Source organism: Bos mutus, chromosome 25, assembly GCF_027580195.1.
Source record: "Bos mutus isolate GX-2022 chromosome 25, NWIPB_WYAK_1.1, whole genome shotgun sequence".
NCBI lineage: Eukaryota > Metazoa > Chordata > Mammalia > Artiodactyla > Bovidae > Bos > Bos mutus.
In genome coordinates, this window is record NC_091641.1 from 40,700,943 (window position 1) to 40,720,539 (window position 19,597).

General features: G+C 49.3%; 1 protein-coding gene across 16 annotated transcripts in view; it reads right to left on the reverse strand.

Annotated features, from left to right (window-relative positions):
- MAPK8IP3 (mitogen-activated protein kinase 8 interacting protein 3) overlaps nt 1-19,462 on the reverse strand; it is a 47,131-nt gene extending 27,669 nt beyond the window's left edge. For all 16 annotated transcript variants that reach the window (XM_070362091.1, XM_070362092.1, XM_070362088.1 and 13 more), the window contains exons 1-2: nt 16,086-19,462; nt 3,350-3,470 (exon numbers count right to left, since the gene is read on the reverse strand). In XM_070362091.1, the coding sequence (XP_070218192.1) occupies nt 3,350-3,470; nt 16,086-16,403 (439 nt within the window). In that variant the 5' untranslated portion in view covers nt 16,404-19,462. The remainder of the gene's footprint in view (nt 1-3,349; nt 3,471-16,085) is intronic.
- Nucleotides 19,463-19,597: the final 135 nt, after the last annotated feature.

Below are 19,597 nucleotides of genomic sequence, written 5' to 3' on the forward strand. Positions count from 1 at the left end.
CTCAAAAACGACAGAATGATCTGTTTGTTTCCTTCAAACCATTCAATATCACGGTAATCCAAGCCTATGCCCCAACCAGTAATGCTGAAGAAGCTGAAGTTGAATGGCTCTATGAAGACCTACAAGACCTTTTAGAACTAACACCCAAAAAAGATGTCCTTTTCATTATAGGGGACTGGAATGCAAAAGTAGAAAGTCAAGAAACACCTGGAGTAACAGGCAAATTTGGCCTTGGAGTACGGAATGAAGCAGGGCAAAGGCTAATAGAGTTTTGCTAAGAAAACGCACCAGTCATAGCAAACACCCTCTTCCAACAACACAAGAGAAGACTCTACACATGGACATCACCAGATGGTCAACACCGAAATCAGATTGATTATATTCTTTGCAGCCAAAGATGGAGAAGCTCTACACAGTCAGCAAAAACAAGACCGGGAGCTGACTGTGGCTCAGATCATGAATTCCTTATTGCCAAATTCAGACTTAAGTTGAACAAAGTAGGGAAAACCACTAGACCATTCAGGTATGACCTAAATCAAATCCCTAATGATTATACAGTGGAAGTGAGAAATAGATTTAACGGCCTAGATCTGATAGACAGAGTGCCCGATGGACTATGGACGGAGGTTCGTGACATTGTACAGGAGACAGGGATCAAGACCATCCCCATGGAAAAGAAATGCAAAAAAGCAAAACGGCTGTCTGAGGGGGACTTACAAATAGCTGTGAAAAGAAGAGAAGCGAAAAGCAAAGGAGAAAAGGAGATATTCCCATTTGAATGCAGAGTTCCAAAGAATAGCAAGGAGAGATAAGAAAGCCTTCCTCCATGATCAATGCAAAGAAATAGAGGAAAGCAACAGAATGGGAAAGACTAGAGATCTCTTCAAGAAAATTAGAGATACCAAGGGAACATTTCATGCAAAGATGGGCTCGATAAAGGACAAAAATGGTATGGACCTAACAGAAGCAAAAGATATTAAGAAGAGGTAGCAAGAACACACGGAAGAACTGTACAAAAAAGATCTTTACGACCCAGATAATCATGATGGTGTGATCACTCACCTAGAGCCAGACATCCTGGAATGTGAAGTCAAGTGGGCCTTAGAAAGTATCACTACGAACAAAGCTAGTGGAGGTGATGGCATTCCAGTTGAGCTCTTTCAAATCCTGAAAGATGATGCTGTGAAAGTGCTGCACTCAATATGCCAGCAGATTTGGAAAATTCAGCAGTGGCCACAGGACTGGAAAAGGTCAGTTTTCATTCCAATCCCAAAGAAAGGCAATGCCAAAGAATGCTCAAACTACCACACAATTGCACTCATCTCACATGCTAGTAAAGTAATGCTCAAAATTCTCCAAGCCAGGCTTCAGCAGTATGTGAGCTGCGAACTTCCAGATGTTCAAGCTGGTTTTAGAAAAGGCAGAGGAACCAGAGATCAAATTGCCAACATCCATTGGACCATCAAAAAAGCAAGAGAGTTCCAGAAAAACATCTATTTCTGCTTTATTGACTATGCCAAAGCCTTTGACTGTGTGGATCACAATAAACTGTGGAAAATTCTGAAAGAGATGGGAATACCAGACCACCTGACCTGCCTCTTGAGAAACCTATATGCAGGTCAGGAAGCAACAGTTAGAACTGGACATGGAACAACAGACTGGTTCCAAATAGGAAAAGGAGGACGTCAAGGCTGTATATTGTCACCCTGCTTATTTAAATTATATGCAGAGTACATTATGAGAAACGCTGGGCTGGAAGAAGCAGAAGCTGGAATCAAGATTGCTGGGAGAAATATCAGTAACTTTAGATATGCAGATGACACCACCCTTATGGCAGAGAGTGAAGAGGAACTCAAAAGCCTCTTGATGAAAGTGAAAGAGAAGAGTGAAAAAGTTGGCTTAAAGCTCAACATTCAGAAAACTAAGATCATGGCATCCGGTCCCATCACTTCATGGGAAATAGATGGGGAAACAGTGGAAATAGAGTCAGACTTTATTTTTTTTGGCTTCACTGCAGATGTTGATTGCAGGCATGAAATTAAAAGACACTTACTCCTTGGAAGGAAAGTTATGACCAACCTAGGTAGCATATTCAAAAGCAGAGACATTCCTTTGCCAACAAAGGTCCGTCTAGTCAAGGCTATGGTTTTTCCAGTGGTCATATATGGATGTGAGAGTTGGACTGTGAAGAAAGCTGAGCGCCAAAGAATTGATGCTTTTGAACTGTGGTGTTGGAGAAGACTCTTGAGAGAGTCCCTTGGACTGCAAGGAGATCCAACCAGTCCATTCTAAAGGAGATCAGTCCTGGGTGTTCATTGGAAGGGCTGATGCTGAAGCTGAAACTCCAATACTTTGGCCACCTCATGCGAAGAGTTGACTCGTTGGAAAAGACTCTGATGCTGGGAGGGATTGGGGGCAGGGGGAGAAGGGGACAGAGGATGAGATGGCTGGATGGCATCACTGACTCGATGGACATGCGTTTGGGTAAACTCCGGGGGTTGGTGATGGACAGGGAGGCCTGGCATGTCCAAAGATTTGGACACGACTGAGCTACTGAACTGAACTGAACTGAACTTTTCAGAGGAATGAAGGCACCTGTTATCAAGGTAGTGAGATAAGGCAGCAAACGAGGCCATCCAAACCTCTATCACAGAAACCTGAAATTACAGGGGTCCTTATAACTTTGACAGTATAGTTTGTTTTTTTCCTTAATATTTGCTTATTTGGCTGTGCTGGGTGTTAGGTGCGGCATGCGGGATCTAGTTCCCTGGTCAGGGATCCAAGCCGGGTCCCCTGCACTGGGAGCTCAGAGTCTTAGCCAGTGGACCACCGGGGAAGTCCCTGACAGTATTGTTTCAACAATGACTTCTAAAGCTAAAATAATATTTTTTATTAAAAACAAAATGCTTTCCTCGCCTCTCTTTGCAAGGGAGAGGGTGTTCCCGTAAGCAGCCTTCTGGGCCAAACCTTCCCCAGGAACTGTCCCTACAAGAGCATCCCCTTTGGGGTCACGGAGGAACACCCGCTCCCCAGGAGCACTCGTGGGAGCCCCAAACCACAGCTGGGGAGCCTGTCCTAAAAGGCCACACAGAGATTGTGCATTTCGGGCCAAACTGCAGCGTTGAGCAAACGTGCTCTGTCATCAGAGGGGCCTTATTTATGTACTTTATTTATTTCCACAGAGGAATTGAGGCCATTGACAGACACACAGAGCCGTGTAAAGAGAGAAAACAAATCAATCACAATGAAGATGAAACGTGGCCCTCATCGCTCAGCCTGCCTCCACGCTGGGGCAGGGCTGAGGACAAGTGCGGTCAGGAACCGTTTCCTCCCTCTGGCTCCGACTTACTCTGATCTGCATAGTTTTTGGCCTTTAGTTCCAGCTGGCGGGTCTGGAATTCGTAGTGTTCCACCTGGATTTGCAGCTCTTTCTTCTCTTGTTCCAAGGCATCTTCAAACTCGATAAATTTCTATACGTGCAAGGAAGAGAAACAGCAGGTGTCGTAAATGTGGGCGGGCCAGATGACATCGGCCCCTCAGAAGGGCAAGGGCTTGGACTCAGAATGTGGGCCTCCCAGCCGAGCCCCTTGCCTTCTGTCCACTGCCCACGGCAGCCCTGGGGGAGAGGAGGGCCAGACAGCTCCCCAAGAGTGGACACCACGGCCTTCTGACCAGCTGCCTGGGAAGTCACTCGGGGCCCTGAAGCTGGAAGAGCCCACATGCTCACTTTAATCTCGAAATTCTTAATAGTTTTTATTTTTTATTTTTTTAAAACTAATTATTTATTTGGCTGCACTGAGTCTTATTTGTGGCATGCAAGATCTTTAATTGCGGCATGTGAGATCTAGTTCCCTAACCAGGGATCAAACAGGGGCCCCCTGCATTGGGAGCACAGAGTCTTAGCCCCTGAACCATCAGGGAAGTCCCTCTTAATAGTTTTTAAGAGGCCTGCATTTCCACTTTGACACTGAGCCCCACAAATGACGTAGCTGTGGAAAAGACTGAACCCTGAGCATCTAAAAGAGGCCGGGCGTACTGCCCTCCTAACATGTATCTCGGTCACCGCTCAGCTCAGGATGCCGTCATTCGTAGAATAATTAGCAACGCACAGTGCTGCTCTGATTCTTTTAAAAACAGGGAGGGGGGCTGTTGGTCTGGATTTGGAATCTGCACCTTATGTGGTAATTTTCTGAGCAAGATTATTACCAGATCAAGTGAGAAGAAAGCAGTTCACAAAGGAAAAGAAAATCCTAAATGTTCTTAGGAGGAGACCGAGCTTAACTCTGACAGCCTGGGGTGAAGGCGGGCTCTGGTTCCCGAGGGATGGACCAGGTGGGGGCCTCCAGGACACACAGCCCGGCCACAGCCCTGATGGGAGCTGTTAAAACCTCGATTGTACTGCCTGGGAAATAGAAATATTAGTAACAAATTTCATTTGTAGGAAGCATACACGTCAGCTGGGTTCTGAGGATGTCAAGAGGCTTCAAGGGATGGGAATGTGAAGCGGCTTGTGGGTTCCAGGTTTCAGGCATCTGGGGAGTTGATGAATTCACGTCGGCCACAGCTGTATTTCCCATAACACCTGCACTCAGCCCCTCAGCCCCACTCGGGCCCCAGAGACGCTTCTCCCCGCAGCAGCTTTGCAGAGGTCTTTGTGCTGAAAAGCACTGGGGCTCCTGCCTGAGGGATGCCTCACCCAGAGCAGTGACAAAGAGGGCAGGACCGGGGAAAGGAGTGAGAAGGAAAATCTGCCCTGATGACATCACACGCAACTTAAGTAAAATAAATGATGAAGAACATATAACCCGCTGCCATGAAAATGCACACAAATGGTGTAGCTGCACGAAAAACTAAAATGAGCAGTTTTCAATGACTGTGGTCATGACCAGCATATGAAGAACAGACATGCTGTTACCTGACTGGTAAAGAAAATTTTTAATTGGGTAATTTTAATTCCTATTACTAAAAAGTGATATAAACATATATTTTTATAGAAAAATCTTATGACAGTGTTAAGTGAACTTAAAAAAAAAAAAAAAAGACATAGTTCTGCTGTGCTATCAATGATTAAACAACAAAACCAAATTCTAGCATCCAGAGAGTGTCAGATAAAACTGGGTGACACTCTTCCAGACTTGTGTGTGTGTGTCTGTGTTGGACGTGCCGTCATTTTGTACATGGTATCTGGATCTGACCCACTCCCTCGCTTGAATGTCTTTCCACTCTAAGAGTGGTATTCTACACTTCCCACTTCTGACAGCTGTATGCATGTTCCCTGAGGGCTTGTGTGTGCAGGGCAGAGTCTACTCAACTAGCATTGCCTCTTGTTGGACTTTTAGGTTGCTCTGCTGGTGGTTTAGTCGCTTAGTCGTGTCTGACTCTTGCCACCCCATGGACTGTAGCCCGCCAGGCTCCCTGTCCACAGCTCATTATGTCCTTTGTCCAATTTTCTGCTACAGGTTCTTACTTTTCTTAACAATTTGTAAGGACTTATTAGATCCATTCAAGAATTTGTCTTGTATGCCACAAGTATTTTCCCAGGATGTACTTTGTGTGCAATATAGAAGTTGACTTACTTCTGCACTATTTACTTAATAATTTACCCTTTCTTCATGGCTTTGAGGGCTACCTTTGTCATCTGCTAGATTCTAAGACTATTTCAGTCTATATCTGATCCAGTAACCAAAGGTTTCCTTAAACTTGTAGTGTTACAGGGTCTTTTAATGGCTGATATACAGTCCACTTCTTCAGTCTTCCTTATCAGAACTTTATTTATTCCCACTTGCAGATCCTTCTTGATTAAATGGAAAGTCCTCCTCAATCATTTATTTATTTATTTATATACTTATTGATTTGGTTGTGCTGCATCTCATTTGGATAATCGAGGGATCTTCTTCGATCTTAATTGCAGCATGTGGGATCTAATTCCCTGACCAGGGGTGGAACCTGGGACCCTGCACTGGGAGCAGAGTTTTAGCCACCGAACCACCAGGGAAGTCCTTGCATTTACTTGTTTATTTTTCGAGTTGGACACAACTGAAGTGACTAAGCACGCATTTTTTTGAATCAGCATTTTGCCTGCCAGGAAGCATCTGTTCTTCGGTCCTCAGGATTGTTTTTCATGACAAAATGCTCAAGGCTGGACTTGGGAGGAAGGGAAATCTCATCCTGAGCCAGTGAAAAGAGGTGCGATGGGGCAGAAGGAAGGCGGGAGGCGGGAAGAGCGAAATTCTCCCTCCCTGTAAACCAAGCCAGGGCCCACGTCCAAGCTGGAACACCAAGGTTTTACACAAAGAAGAGCACTCTGCGGTGCCAACCATTTCCCTACGATTCCCACCTGTATCTCATCTTGTTACCTGCATCTCATAGTTGACAGTCAGCTAAAACGATTTTGAAGCAAAAGGCAACGTAAGAGAAAGATTAAGGGGGTCAGTGAGATGCTTCTAAATCCGTCCTGATAGGTGGTCACTAAGTCCAAGAGAGCGGCTGCCCAGGTGGTGCTGGCGGTGGGTTAGTCGCTGAGTCGTGCCTGACTCTCGAGACCCCGTGCACTGCAGCCTGCCAGACTCCTCGGCCCACGGGCGGCACTGCCAGTGCAGGCCACACCAGAGACACAGGTTCCATTCCTGGGTCAGGAAGATCCTCCGGAGGAAGAAATGGCCACCCGCTCTAGTATTCTTGCCTGAAAAGTTGATGAGTGAGTGAAAGTTGCTCAGTCACATCGACTCTGTGACCCAGGCCAGAATACTGAGGTGGGTAGCCTTTCCCTTCTCCAGGGGATCTTCCCAACCCAGGGATTGAACCCAGGTCTCCGGCATTGTGGGCGGATTCTTAACCAGCTGAGCCACCAGGGAAGCCCAAGAATACTGGAGTGGGTGGCCTATCCCTTCTCCAGGGGCTCTCCCTGACCCAGGAATAGAACCGGGGTCTCCTGCATTGTTTACCAGCTACCAGGGAAGCTCAGCAAGTGTTTAACTGAATAACTCTTGATTTAAAACAAAATACTTGAGGGAAAAAAAAATCCAATGCTGGAGACAGTCCCCAGAGGCCTGGTCACGCCATGAATCAGCTCATCGCTTCGTGATCACCATCGGGTGGCAGCATCTCCCCAGATGAATGAGAAGCCCCAAGAAACTCATGAGGGACCTCCGCCAACTAGAGGGCCAGCCCTCGGCCTCTCTGCCGGGCTGGACCAGTGCTGGGACGCTGAAGGCCCTTGGCGGGGCGGCAACCACCGCACTTGGCGCATGTGGAGGAGCCATTCCTTGCCTGCTGCCTCGGGGGTCAGCCTAGAGCTGACTAAGGGCACCTCAGGGGCTCTGCGCCCACGGAAGCATCACACACACAACACGCTGCTCTAAGCTTGAAAGATGTCCTCTTTCTTCTCCTGAAAAGACTCTTACAACATCACTACGTAATTTTAGTTAATGAAGAGGCAAGCTAGCTCTTTAACTGAAACGGAAGATTCAACGTCACCTTCATCAAATATTATGAGGGATAAATAATGTGAAGGACTAGTGCCTGGCCAAGACTAAACAGGTACTGGGTCTTCGCTCTGAATGAGGAACCGCTCGGGGTGAGACTTGGGATGAAGTAAGAATCCCCTGGACAAGTGAGGCGCAGCTGATGGGATAAAGTAGGGGCTTCGAGGCTGGTGGTGAAGTGAGTGCAGAAAAATGGTTGAAAATCAGTTCTCCAAAATGAGCTGGGGGAGGCGGGGAGAGGGGTTAGGAGGGAACTCTACTAACTGGGTCAAAGTCACAAAAAGTGCAATAGGTGTTCTCAAGGAAGCAGAACATACTTTATTTAGAGACCATTTTCTTTATTTAGTTTACTGATTTTTAAAACACTGATTTTTATTTATTTGGCTGCGCTGGGTGTGGCACACGGGCTCTTTGATCTTCATTGCGGCATTCAGGATCTTTGGTTGTGGCATCTGGTTCCCTGACGGGGGATCGAGCCTGGGCCCCTGCACTGGGAGCGGGGGTCTTAGCCATTGGACCACCAGGGAAGTCTCTTGGAGCAGCTATTGAATCTTTGCTTTGTGTAAGCAATCCTTAGGGCTAGACTTGGGATGAAGTAAGACAAACGAGAAGCGATTGGTGGAATGAAGCGGGGGCTTGGAGGCTAGGGGGTGAAGTGAGGCAAGGAGGTAGCAGCTGGGGGAGGCGGGGCGAGGGGTCAGGAGGGAACTCTTTTAACTGGGTTAAGGTCACAAAGATCCAGTAAATGTTTTCAAGGAAGCAGAAAGTATTTGTATTTACAGATCATTTACTTTATTTTTAAAAAACATTTATTTATTTGGCAGAACTGGGTTAGTTGCAGCACACAGGATCTTTAGTTGCAGCATTCGGAGTCTAGTTCCCTAGGCAGGAATCGAACCCAGGCCCCCTGCATTGAGAGCTCGGAGTCTTAGCCACTGGACCATCTGGGAAGTCCTAGATCATTTGCTTAAGATTTAAGAGAGTCAAGAGTTTTCAGGAGTGGGGCACAGGGTAAGTTAGTTCTATAAAGAAGTCTTCCATAAGAAAGCTAAACATTTTTCCATTGTTATTGAATATGGCCAATGTATCCAATACAAATGGGAATGAGAGGAATAAAAGTTTTAATTGACAGCATTTGGGTTGAGTGGGTCGGCCTGGTGCTGGATGGTGAAACAGAATGAATCTCTTGTCTGAGACATGGTTCGCACGTGGTATGTCCTTGGGACACCCCCAGAAGGCTTGGCCACAGCCAAGTGAAAAAGACACACACCAATGATGTGTCAATTACACGCACCACAGATCTGAGGTTCTTTGGAAATGTCATCTGTTCAACCAAGGCTATTCCAAGTGTCACTTAGCGCCTAGAACACACAGAGGTTCAAAGTCATCTCACAAGAAATCTTTTGCTCCTGAAGAGCAATGACGAACAACTGACAGTTGAGGAAAAGGCATCAGGGTGACTTAACCGGAATGCTGAGCTGGGAAACCCCTGATTCCCACGTCTAAATACCAGTTTACCACACGGTCCCCTCTGCAGGTTTTGTTTCTAAGATATACTTTCCCCTCCCTCCCACTAAAAAAAATGGCTCTGTTTTGAAATTAAATTCAGCTTTAGCTTTTGGAATTTACTTTTTGGTGAATTTCAAGGTACACACTGAAGTAACCTGAGATGTGGGCTCTTGTAAAATCCAGGAATCAAGGCGGCTTTTCTCAGTGTCCCATTGATCGAGAGCATTCTTCCCAGTCTATACATAAAATCCAACTTAAGGAGTAAACTGACTGCTTGTGTCAAACACAAAATTAAGGCAACAGAAGCCAGCAACCCCAAGTCCAAGTGAGAGAGGTCACTAGGCAATCACTCCTGGTAGCACAGTCATTAGAATTCTGGTAACGTTCACAACCGAGGTTATTTTACTTAAAGGCAAAGTAAATTAAGACGTTAACTCCAATCCTTCCCTCTTATATATGTCCTTTAGGCCAGGGTCACACACAGGAGATAATTCAATTCTGGTTGAACTGAAATATACTCAACAGGAATCAAAGATTTTGTTCTTTTGCACATAATTCCTTCCTGAGGGTGAGGTGCAGAGTGCATTTCCAAAAGAAAAAGCCTCTTCTGGGGTGTCTGATCTGAGGCAGGCAGAGCAGTGCAGGCTCTGTGCCTGGGGAGACCCCTCTCCAGACGACGGTTAGTGCCCAGCTGCTGTCGGTGACTTCTGTCACAATCGAGTGTTTACCGGGCGCTCACCGACGTGATGAACTTGTGAGACCTCACACCTCGGAGGTTTTCCCCAGCTTTCTTCCCATGTCCCTCGACTGCTACCGTTTAGTCTACAGTGCAGTGTGGGCAGGTGGGAGAGGGAGGGAGGGCATGTCTGCATTCAAGCTTCAGACAAGTGTCTGTGATCAGGCTGGGCCTCTCAGGCGGCGCCGGTGGAAAAGAACCTGCCTGCTAATGCGGGAGACATGAGAGACACAGATTTGATCCCTGGGTCGGATCCCTGGCAGAGGGCATGGCAACCCATTCCAGTATTCTTGCCAGGATAATCCCATGGATAGAGGAGTTATGGACAGAGGAGTTTGGCGGGCTACAGCCCATAGGGTCGCACAGAGTTGGACACGACTGAAATGACTTAGCACGCGTGCACCCTGCTATCAGGACAGTGGAAAGGAACCCAAGCACTAGGTTGGATTCATTTCAGAAAAAAGCAAAGATTCTTCATTGAGGTTAAAGGGACCACTGGATCAGCATCTGCCTGAGAGAAACCCCAACAAACGGCATTGGTTTAATTCACACCGATTTTCAAGAGCTGGTAAGACAGACAGGAAAGATGTGTGTGTGTAAAATCTACACACTTTAATACATTATTTATTTAAGTATTTTATGTTAAATACTAATATATACTTTGCATGTTGAAATCCATATTACATTTCTTTACTATATATGACATGGTTGGTACCAGAGGAAGGAAACGAAAAGGAAGATAAGATTAAAACTAAGTGTCTGGACCTGGGAGAAACTTCCCTGGGGGAAGTTCCTATCCAGTAGGTTGCGTTCTCTGAAGCGTTCTGAGCAGTTTACACAAACTTCAATTTCCTAACCTGCTCGGCTTTTACCTCCCTCTCACTCAGCCCAACAGGAGAGACCGAAGGACGGGGTCTTGTGTCCGGAAGCACACACTGCAAGCCCGAGGCCTCACACAGGGGGACCCGCCTGGATCTGGGTCCAGTTTGCTGGGGGAGGGGGCTGTAAGGGGCCACGCGGGGGCAGGGGGCAGGAGCCCCAGCTGCAGCTGAGCAGAAGCAGGGCCCCCACGGTGCTGGAGCAGAGGCAGGGCCGGGAGCCCACCGCTGCTGAAGATCAGAATCCAAGCACCCTGACCCTGTCTAATGAACCACCACTGGAGCTGCGTTCTGCCGAACCTGGTGCTTCCCAAATCTCTCGACCATGAGGGGCTCGGACAAGGTCACTGACTTATGACTCCACGGCTCTGGGTGTTGGCGAATGTTTCCTTCCATGGGGAGTGAGCCTTCCCTGTCCCGGTGACAGGGATGCTTTCCTGGGACACCCCGCCAGCTACTAGCGCATTCTAACCGCCCAGTTCTCCTGCCCGTCTTCCAGAGGGGACTTATTGACACCCCATAGCGGGCTGCACTCGGCAAGGACGGGATGGATTAAAGGAGGACTACAACCCGGGTGAACCTCACGTTGTTTCGCCCATGAGAGAAGCCTGTCCAGACAAGAACACATACTGCGGGATTCCGTTTGAACAAAGTTCTAGAAAGTGCACATCAAGCTACAGCGACAGAGAGCAGCCCCGGTCACCTGGGGAGGGGGGAGCGGGGAGAGACCCTGGGGGCAGGGGCGCAGGAAACTCTGGGAACAGTGAAGGTCAGCGTCATCTTGACTGTAAGCATGGTTTCTCAGGTATAGATGTGTCAAAAGTCACCAAACTGCACACTTCAAACATTACAGTTTAGTGCTCTGACCTCACAAAGAACAGAACAGAAGGCCGGGCTCCATGGTCTAACCAGGAGCCGTGCGCACAGCTGCTTTCGAGGTGCTGGGAATTCCCTCCAGACCTCTCCTCAGCCTCTCGAGAATTTCATCACCTCTCTGCTGTTTCCTAAATAGCTAGAATTCCCTTTTTTTTTCTTCCTTAATATTTTCTTCTGTTCTCCTGTTTCAAAACCTGCTACACTTTGGGGTCTCCTCTCTTTGTAGAACATGTTCACTGAAGGAAAAACACTCCCCCTTTTAAGTCCCTTCTTTTCTTACCGGAGGCTATGAAACAAGTCACAGAATCATTTCCTGCCTGCCCTTACAGGACTGAGCCACACCATCCACGGCTGCACTGCCCAGTTCCCCGGTTCAGCCACGTGTGGCTATTTACACTTAAATTAATTTAAATTACATAAAAATAATAGAAACTTATCCTCAGGAGCCTGAGCCACACGTGAAGTGTGTGGTCCTGTGTGGATACAACACAGTAGAAATTTCTCTCCTCACGCAGAGCTGTGTCAGACAGACGATGGATGGATGGCTGAAAACCAGAGACAGCGGCTTTGCCCTCCAGGAACCAGAGAGCTCAGCACGGGGCAGGGGCAGAGGAGAGCCACACTCCTGCCTCAGGAGCACACGCACAGGCAGTTGGCATCTCTGTGGGACCCGACCTTGGAGCAGGAAGGACCAGAAGGGCACTGCCCCTGGTTGAGCAGGAAGCAGAGACTCTCTGCCCTGCGGGGCCTGCTTGTTTCCATGTTTAGGGAGAGTCTGGTGTGACTGTAGAGCTCTAATGGACCAATATTTAGAGGCGACCATGCAAGGCAGATCCAGGCACCAAATCTTAATGGCTTCCTCTAAAAAAAGCTAAGAACTGAAAAAAAAAAAAAAAAAAAACTGCTTTACGACAACATGGCAGAAGAAGAAACTGCACACCTGTCCAAGCAGGGGTGAGTCTACTGTCTGTAACGTGGCACGTAGGAAGAAGACCTCCTGATTCGGTATATTAATTCACTTACGGAAAATGCCAAGTGAGCCTCTCACTGTAGAGTAGGATGATGGCTTCTGCCCCCTCCAGCCTCATGCTGTACAAATAACTCTCAGTGGAAAGCCTTACTTTTGCACAAGGCGATTCGACACAGTTTTGGATAGAAATAAACTGTCTAGCTTATAAACGCTGAGCAAACACCCACAGCCCCATCTCACCGCACTGGAGTCGCTGACAAGGAGGAGGGGACGCGTCAGTAGTAGTTTCTTTAGGGCCAAGGAGATTTTCAGGCAGAGGAAGGCTAAGAAACCCACACCTTGTCTCTCGGACACTTGCCCTCCTATGAGCCGGCGCTTGAGCCCTGCGCTGCCCAGGATCAGAGCCAACACGGCCTCGGCCCGAACCTCCCTGGGGCTGCCGTGGGCAGTGTGGCCTGGACCGCCCATTCGCTCCCGGCCGTCTTGATCAAATGCCCGTTTCCAACCTTCTTTCCCATTGAGAAAGAACTCAGTGGGTTTTAAACACGTTGTATAGGACGCAGCTTCAGCATTTTTAAAGTCTCTGTAGAGGTTTCAGAAGCCAGCAGCATCCATTTAGCCCTGCAGGTCTGAGAGGGACTCGCTGGCCCTGATGACAAGGACAAAACCCTCATGGTCAGAGATCGAGGCGCCCCAGGCTGGCCAGCGGAGGCAACCCCATCAAGGTGCTCTTCCCTGACTCGGCTAGATCGGCCTTGCCACAATTCTCCAGGCAAACAACAGCTAATCATGGGACTTGGCACTTGAGATGAAAGCAATGTGCCACCTCTGGCAACCAACTGGCTTTACAGGGGCTGCCATGTGGCCAGGGCAGCCAGAAAGGGGGAGATGGACTGCAAGGCGTGTGGCTCTCAGAGGCGAGGCTGGCACCCCAGCACCTGCAGACTCTGTTTGGCCCCCTCCCAGGCTCCAATGTCTCTAGCTACCGTCACTCCCATGGATGAGCCTCCTGGGGACAAGAACATACTCGCCACCTCTCACTGCGGCTTTTACGGTCAAGAAGTGCGGGTCAGGGCTATCTGCCCTGCTCCAGGCTCCCTCTAACTCTGCAGATTCCGAGTGCTTGGAAGGCTGCAGCGGCTCAGGTTACCCAGCTCTGACTAAGCCTTCCTGAGCAGGGTGACCCCAGAGCAGGAGCCACTCTGCATCACACACACGCCTGCAGCCGGGGCTGGGCCAGCTCCCGGGTCTCAGGCCCTCATCTCTGCTCTCAGGCCCCGCCTGCAAAAAGAAGCCAGGCCACCATGTCTTTTCTGTCTGCTGGATTTAGTAAATGAGCTCAAGTGCAAAAATGGTCACAGAGTTTGCCCCCCGCCTTTCGTTTAAAGATTTTTTGAAGTGGATGATCTTTTGAATTTGTTACAATATTGTCTGCTCTACGTCCCCGTTTCTTAGCACCTAGGCATGTGGGATTTTAGCCCCCCAACCAGGGATCAAACCCGTGCCCCCTGCACTGGAAAGCCAAGTCCCAATCACTGGACCACCAGGGAAGTCCCTGGCCCTTTTCTTGGTTGTAACCTCACATGAGGTCTCTCCAAGGGCACATTATAAGCATCAGATCACAGCCTGCTTGCCCACCAGCCAAGCGCTCATACGCTCTGTGGCTCTGCTCAGCAGCTCTTAATGGTGGGGGCGGGGGTGGGGCTCGGCCTCCAGGACACTCTCCCCAGGCCGCGCGAGCACCAGGCGGCAGCGGGAAGGCCAGAAGCACTCTCGTCATGGCTACACTTGAACTGAGCACAGCAGAGCAGAGGCCTCATCCACACAGAGCTAATTCTTAGGCTAGAACGTTAGGATTCTCAACCTGAAGGTTGTCCATCTTTCTCCTTTGAGTTTCTTCTCATCCACTACATTGACCACACAGATACAGGACGAAAGAAAACAAACCTACTCAGAATCTCAGTGAGGCATCAAATGGCGGCTGAGAGCAGTTAGAGGAGTGGGCGGTGCTGCCCAGCACGAGGCAGCCACTGGCCCTGGTTGGCGAGGGGAGCCCCAGCACTCCAGCCTGGGGGTGCAGCTCTCTGCCCTCCCACAGCAGCATGACATGGAAGGAAGTCAGGGGTGAGGGCAGACTGGGTCCTGGCCTGGTTCTTCTAGCCATGTGACCTTGGCCCACCCCCAGTCGGGGCCAGTTCGTTTCCCAGTAAATGCCTAGGGCCACTCTGAACTCTAGAATTCCACAAGCTCTTGCACCCCCTTAAGTCGAGAGTCCTAAATCAGTTTTGGTGGAGCCTGGCACCCTTATCAATAGGCAACCTCCTTTTGACAGATGGATGGAAAACCCCGGAACAAAATAAGCCACCGTAAGTAGGGACAACACAAGGCATGGTGGAATTTTATAAACATGCTTTAAACCAAACGAAAAGGACATAAGCTGTCCTGCCTTAAGAAAACACCAAGATATTGAAGCAATCTTCCATTTCAATACTAAAATAAAAAAAGTTAGCCCAAATTAATTAAAAAGAAATTTAACTCATTTAATAAGAAACTTCCTATTCATAAGTCAAAGAGCATCACCTAGTGCCTGGAACATCAGAACCTCAGGGCTTAGAGATCACCCAGGGCAGCCAACTCATATGACTGATGGAAAATCAAAATCCGGAAGAGGGGCAAGCAACATGGACAAGGTCACAGGCGCAAAGCAGGAAGGAGGACCCGGGCCCCCGAATCCACCTGGCTCTGCCAATGGGGCTAAAGATTTCACAGTGAATGAACGAAGGTAAGAGATGTTCCCTGCAATGCATGACTCTTCTAATGGGTTCACAAATAAGTGAGCTCCAGGCTATGGAGGTATCCGAGAAGACGACTGAATACTTCAAAATTCTACTTTTATCTTCTCAGAAGCCACAGTGAAATTTCTCAGCCTTTCCCACATAAGCTGACCATCTTCCCAAAGGAGGAAACCACAGAACAGAGCACTCACCTCCAGAAACCTGGAGTCTTTCATCTGATGCAAGAAGAGCAATCTAACCATGGCTTTGGTTATGTGTTTACGTCAGTCACCAAATTCACCCAAGTCACCGACCCTCAAAACACTGGGTCAGAAAGGCACAGAAAAGATCCGACAACACCTCTTCTGGCCGCAGAACCCTAAGACCATAAATCCCATTCCTGGAAGGGTTTAGAATTGCAGCAAACCAGAAGTAGTAACTGCGGTCTAGAACATGTTTGCGCAAAACACACAAAAGCAAAACGAACTGGCGTCTGCAATGTGAGGGGGATATAAAGGAGGCCCGGGAAGGTTTAGGTTGCAAGGTCCCCCAGGGAAGCCAGGTGATTCAGGGCTGGGGCTCCCAGCTGGAGCAGCCTGCCAAGAGGAAAGGGGAACGAGGGCTCATCCCCGGGTCAGGCTCACTCCCCCGTCGGGCTCATCCCGGGGTCGGGCTCATCCAGGGGTTGGGCTCACCCCCAGGTAGGGCTCACCCGGGTCGGGCTCGGGGCTCGGGGGCACTGGTGGGCTGGGCGGGGCGGGAGCTAGGGCCCGCGCAGGGCCGGGGCTGAGGGCGGGTCCCCGGGCGGGGCGGGGCGGGGGTCCCCGGGCGGGGCCCCGGCGCGGCCGGCCCACGCACCTCCTCGGCCTGCTTGCGCAGCGACTTCTCCCGCTCGTACTGGGTGAGCAGCTGCTCGTTGTCCTCGCGCAGCAGCTCCAGCTCCACCTCGTGCTCCTGGTTCTCGCTGAGCACCGAGTCGAGGTTCTCGAGAACGTTCACCACGAGAGGCATCAGCTCCTTGACCACCTCCTCGTCGTAGCAGTGGATGAGGCGCTCGAACTCGCGGTAGATGGAGCCCGCCAGGCCCGACACCCGCTCCGACATCACCGAGCCCGAGCAGTAGTCGTCCTGGTAGACGACCACGCCGCCGCCCTCGTCCATCTGGATCTCCATCATCGTGGCCACCGCAGCCGCCAGCGCGGCCCGCTGTCCGCCGGCGCGCCCGCCCGCCCCGGCTGCTCGTGGTCCGGAGGCCGCGGCCCGTCGTCGCCGCCGCAGCCGCTGTCGCCTCAGGGCTCAGCCGCCGCCGCTGATGCTGATGCTGCGCCCGTCACTCAGCTGCCGGAAGTCCCGCCGCCCGGAAGTCCCGCCCGCCAGACTGAGGGGGCGGAGCCCGCTGGAGCCCCGCGGCGCTGAGCCGCTAGGGGTCGCAGGGGCCGTGACGTAGGAGGAAACCCGTCCCCGGGCCGGAAGCTCAGTCGAGCGGGGCAGGGACCGCTTCCTGTCACGCGTGTCCGAGGCGCTATCGCCCGTGCCGCCGGAGTGGACTTTTATAAAGTGACGGCGTCTCTCCGAAGAGTATATATAAATGACCCTGTACGATTTAGGAACTTAGCGAGCGTCCGTGTGTCCACCCTTGCCTACAAAGAAATGGGCGGTATCCTCGCGCGCCCCTCCCTCCCCTGAGGTGCCCGCGGTGCCGGCCTGGTAGCAGTGGACCTTCACTGCACCGCAGTGCGTGCTCCTGAGTAGGCTTTCCCAACTCCCTCCCCAGTGCCCGCGCCCTCCCGTGTTCCCTCCGCAAGTTGACGGCTCATCCTAAATCCAGTAACGAAATCTCATTTAGTTCACTTCTGTGTCCTGATACTGTGTAACTTATTTCCCAGTTTCACTTGAGCTGTGTAACCTAACTCCTACACCAGGTTTTTAATTTCAGCGATTTTGGGGAGGTGCGGGACACATGCGATCTTCTTAGTTCCCCCGACCAGGGATGGCAGTTGTGCCCCCTGCAGTGATGGCAGGAAGTCCCTCAACGGTTAAGTTTCCATTTGTCCTGTTTGACTAATTCTACCAGTTTTTATAGGCCCTTATTTCTTCCACTTTTAGCCACTTGATTTCCATTTTGTTCCACTGACATGAGACCGTGAACCCAAGACATACACTTTCAGCTTTGGGGACCACACAGATGGTGTGAATCCTGATCAAAAACCCATGAGTGGCAGCTGAGTGCCAACAGAAATGCTTTTTATCCCTGTCCTTCCTGATGCAGTGCTTCAAAGTGAAGTCCACTAACCTGATTGCACCCATGAAAGTTCCTCTGGGTCATGCCCTAAATACTGTTCACATTCTTCCCCTTGCTGTATGGATGCTCACCCGCCCCACTCAGTAAAGGCTGGAGCTTTTCAGTCTCACATTCAGCCTGCCTGGGGTTTGATCCTGGCCAACTGGAAAACTGAGCCTAAAACAATTACCAACCTACTGGGAACATTAGGAAGACCATGAAAGGAGTTTAGTATCATCTCTAGCAAATAGTTAAGCATGCAATAAATATAGACATGTTAGTTTTATTTTCTCAAAATGATAAGCCAGGACAGATGAAATGTTTCTTCTGGTGAACAAGTTACAGAGGAAGGTTGTGAATGTTTTGGGGAATGTTTTAGATTTCTACCCTAGTCCTCTCCGGGAAATGTAGGCCCTTTTGAGTTACTGCAATATCTAATAGAGTACAGCAGCCACCACAGCAGTGAGAGGCCAAATGATTTGGCATCAACTTTATTAGTTTTCACATGTTTGGGCAGATTACTTGAAATTGGTTAGAGAAAATAAAGTTTTAACAAAATGATATGCTGGATAATTTTTGATGCTTACTGAATACTAGCACACTCAGAGCTCAAGCTAACTGAATTAGAACTTGCTTCCTTTCAGATTTGTAAAGACAATTGGCTATTCAGCTTTTTTTTCTCATTTTAAGACCCTAAAATGTAAGATGTCCAGACACACAGGTTTCAAAATTCTACTTTAATTTCTAAGTATTCATCCCAAATGCCTGTACTTTGTAGTCACACATATAACACGAAACTTCATTCCCGAGCTCCAAGAATGCTAAGGATTAAGAACATAACAAAAGTTCAGAAGAAATTAACAGGATAACCTGGGATGAGACAGACGTCCTTGCAGGGTTCGACTCACAAAGGTGTTAGAACAAGTTTCACTGTCAAAAGAGCCAGTGTGTTTCTAGACAAGGCACGGAACTGAAGAGGGAGCCCTTAGGTGTTTTCATTTCTGCCCCATAACGTAGGGGAGCCACCCTGGTCCTCTGACTCAGCCACTGCCTGGCCTCTGGAGACAAACAGGCTGCGACAACTCACTGAGGCTGAGGCCTCAGTGCTTGGCCGCGGCTGGAGCAGCTGCTACAAGTAGGTGCCACTGCCCCACCCAGTCCCGGGAGCACACGCAGCACTCTCAGAAACATTTTCAGATGAACAAGTGAAGACAGTGCCAGGTCACCTATGTCGGGTTTCTCTCTTAAGTGCTGTCCTGGTAGTTGGTTGGCCCTGGTAGTTGGCAGAACGGGGTGAAGCTTCTTCTAGGGGGCTTTCCAGGCAGGCTAAGTAGCTCCATTCCCCCCAGTCCACTTAATACACGTAAGGATATCAAATGTGCTTGCAGGACATATGAAAATGGCTAATATATAGAAAGGAAAAACAATCTATGCTTTTTCTATAGGACGCAAATCTACAGGCAGATTCTAATAGCTCAGCACTTTATTCATGGAATTCCCTGGTGGCTCAAATTGGTAAAGCATCTGTCTACAGTGCTGGAGACCCGGGTTTGATGCCTGGGTCAGGAAGATCCCCTGGAGAAGGAAATGGCAGCCCACTCCAGTACTCTTGCCTGGAAAATCCCATGGACAGAGGAGCCTGATAGGCTACAGTCCATAGGGTCACAAAGAGTCGGACATGACTGAGCGACTCCACTTTCATCTATTCATGGCCAGGCTTCAGGGCAGTTTCAAAGTCAACTCAGAGGCAAGTTCTGCAGGAAAATGAGTGGTGTTAAGAGAAAAAAGAATCATTACCTTCAATTTACAGAAACTAAAAGAACACTGCCACATTCCCATCCATTGTTTTATAAGCTAAGTTTTTGGTTTTCAAATGAAAAAACCTTGAATCCATAAACTTTCAGAAGATTAATTTGGGCATCTTCTGGCTTAAAAATAAATAAATAAAAAGGCAAACCCCTTCAACCAATGAAGAGCTGTGAGGAAAGGAGCAGAGTTCAAGCTCTGGAGAATGGATGCAGAGGGAACACGTGAGCACACAGGACCGTCTGCCCACCCGCCCACCCTCGAGTGGACACACACACACTAT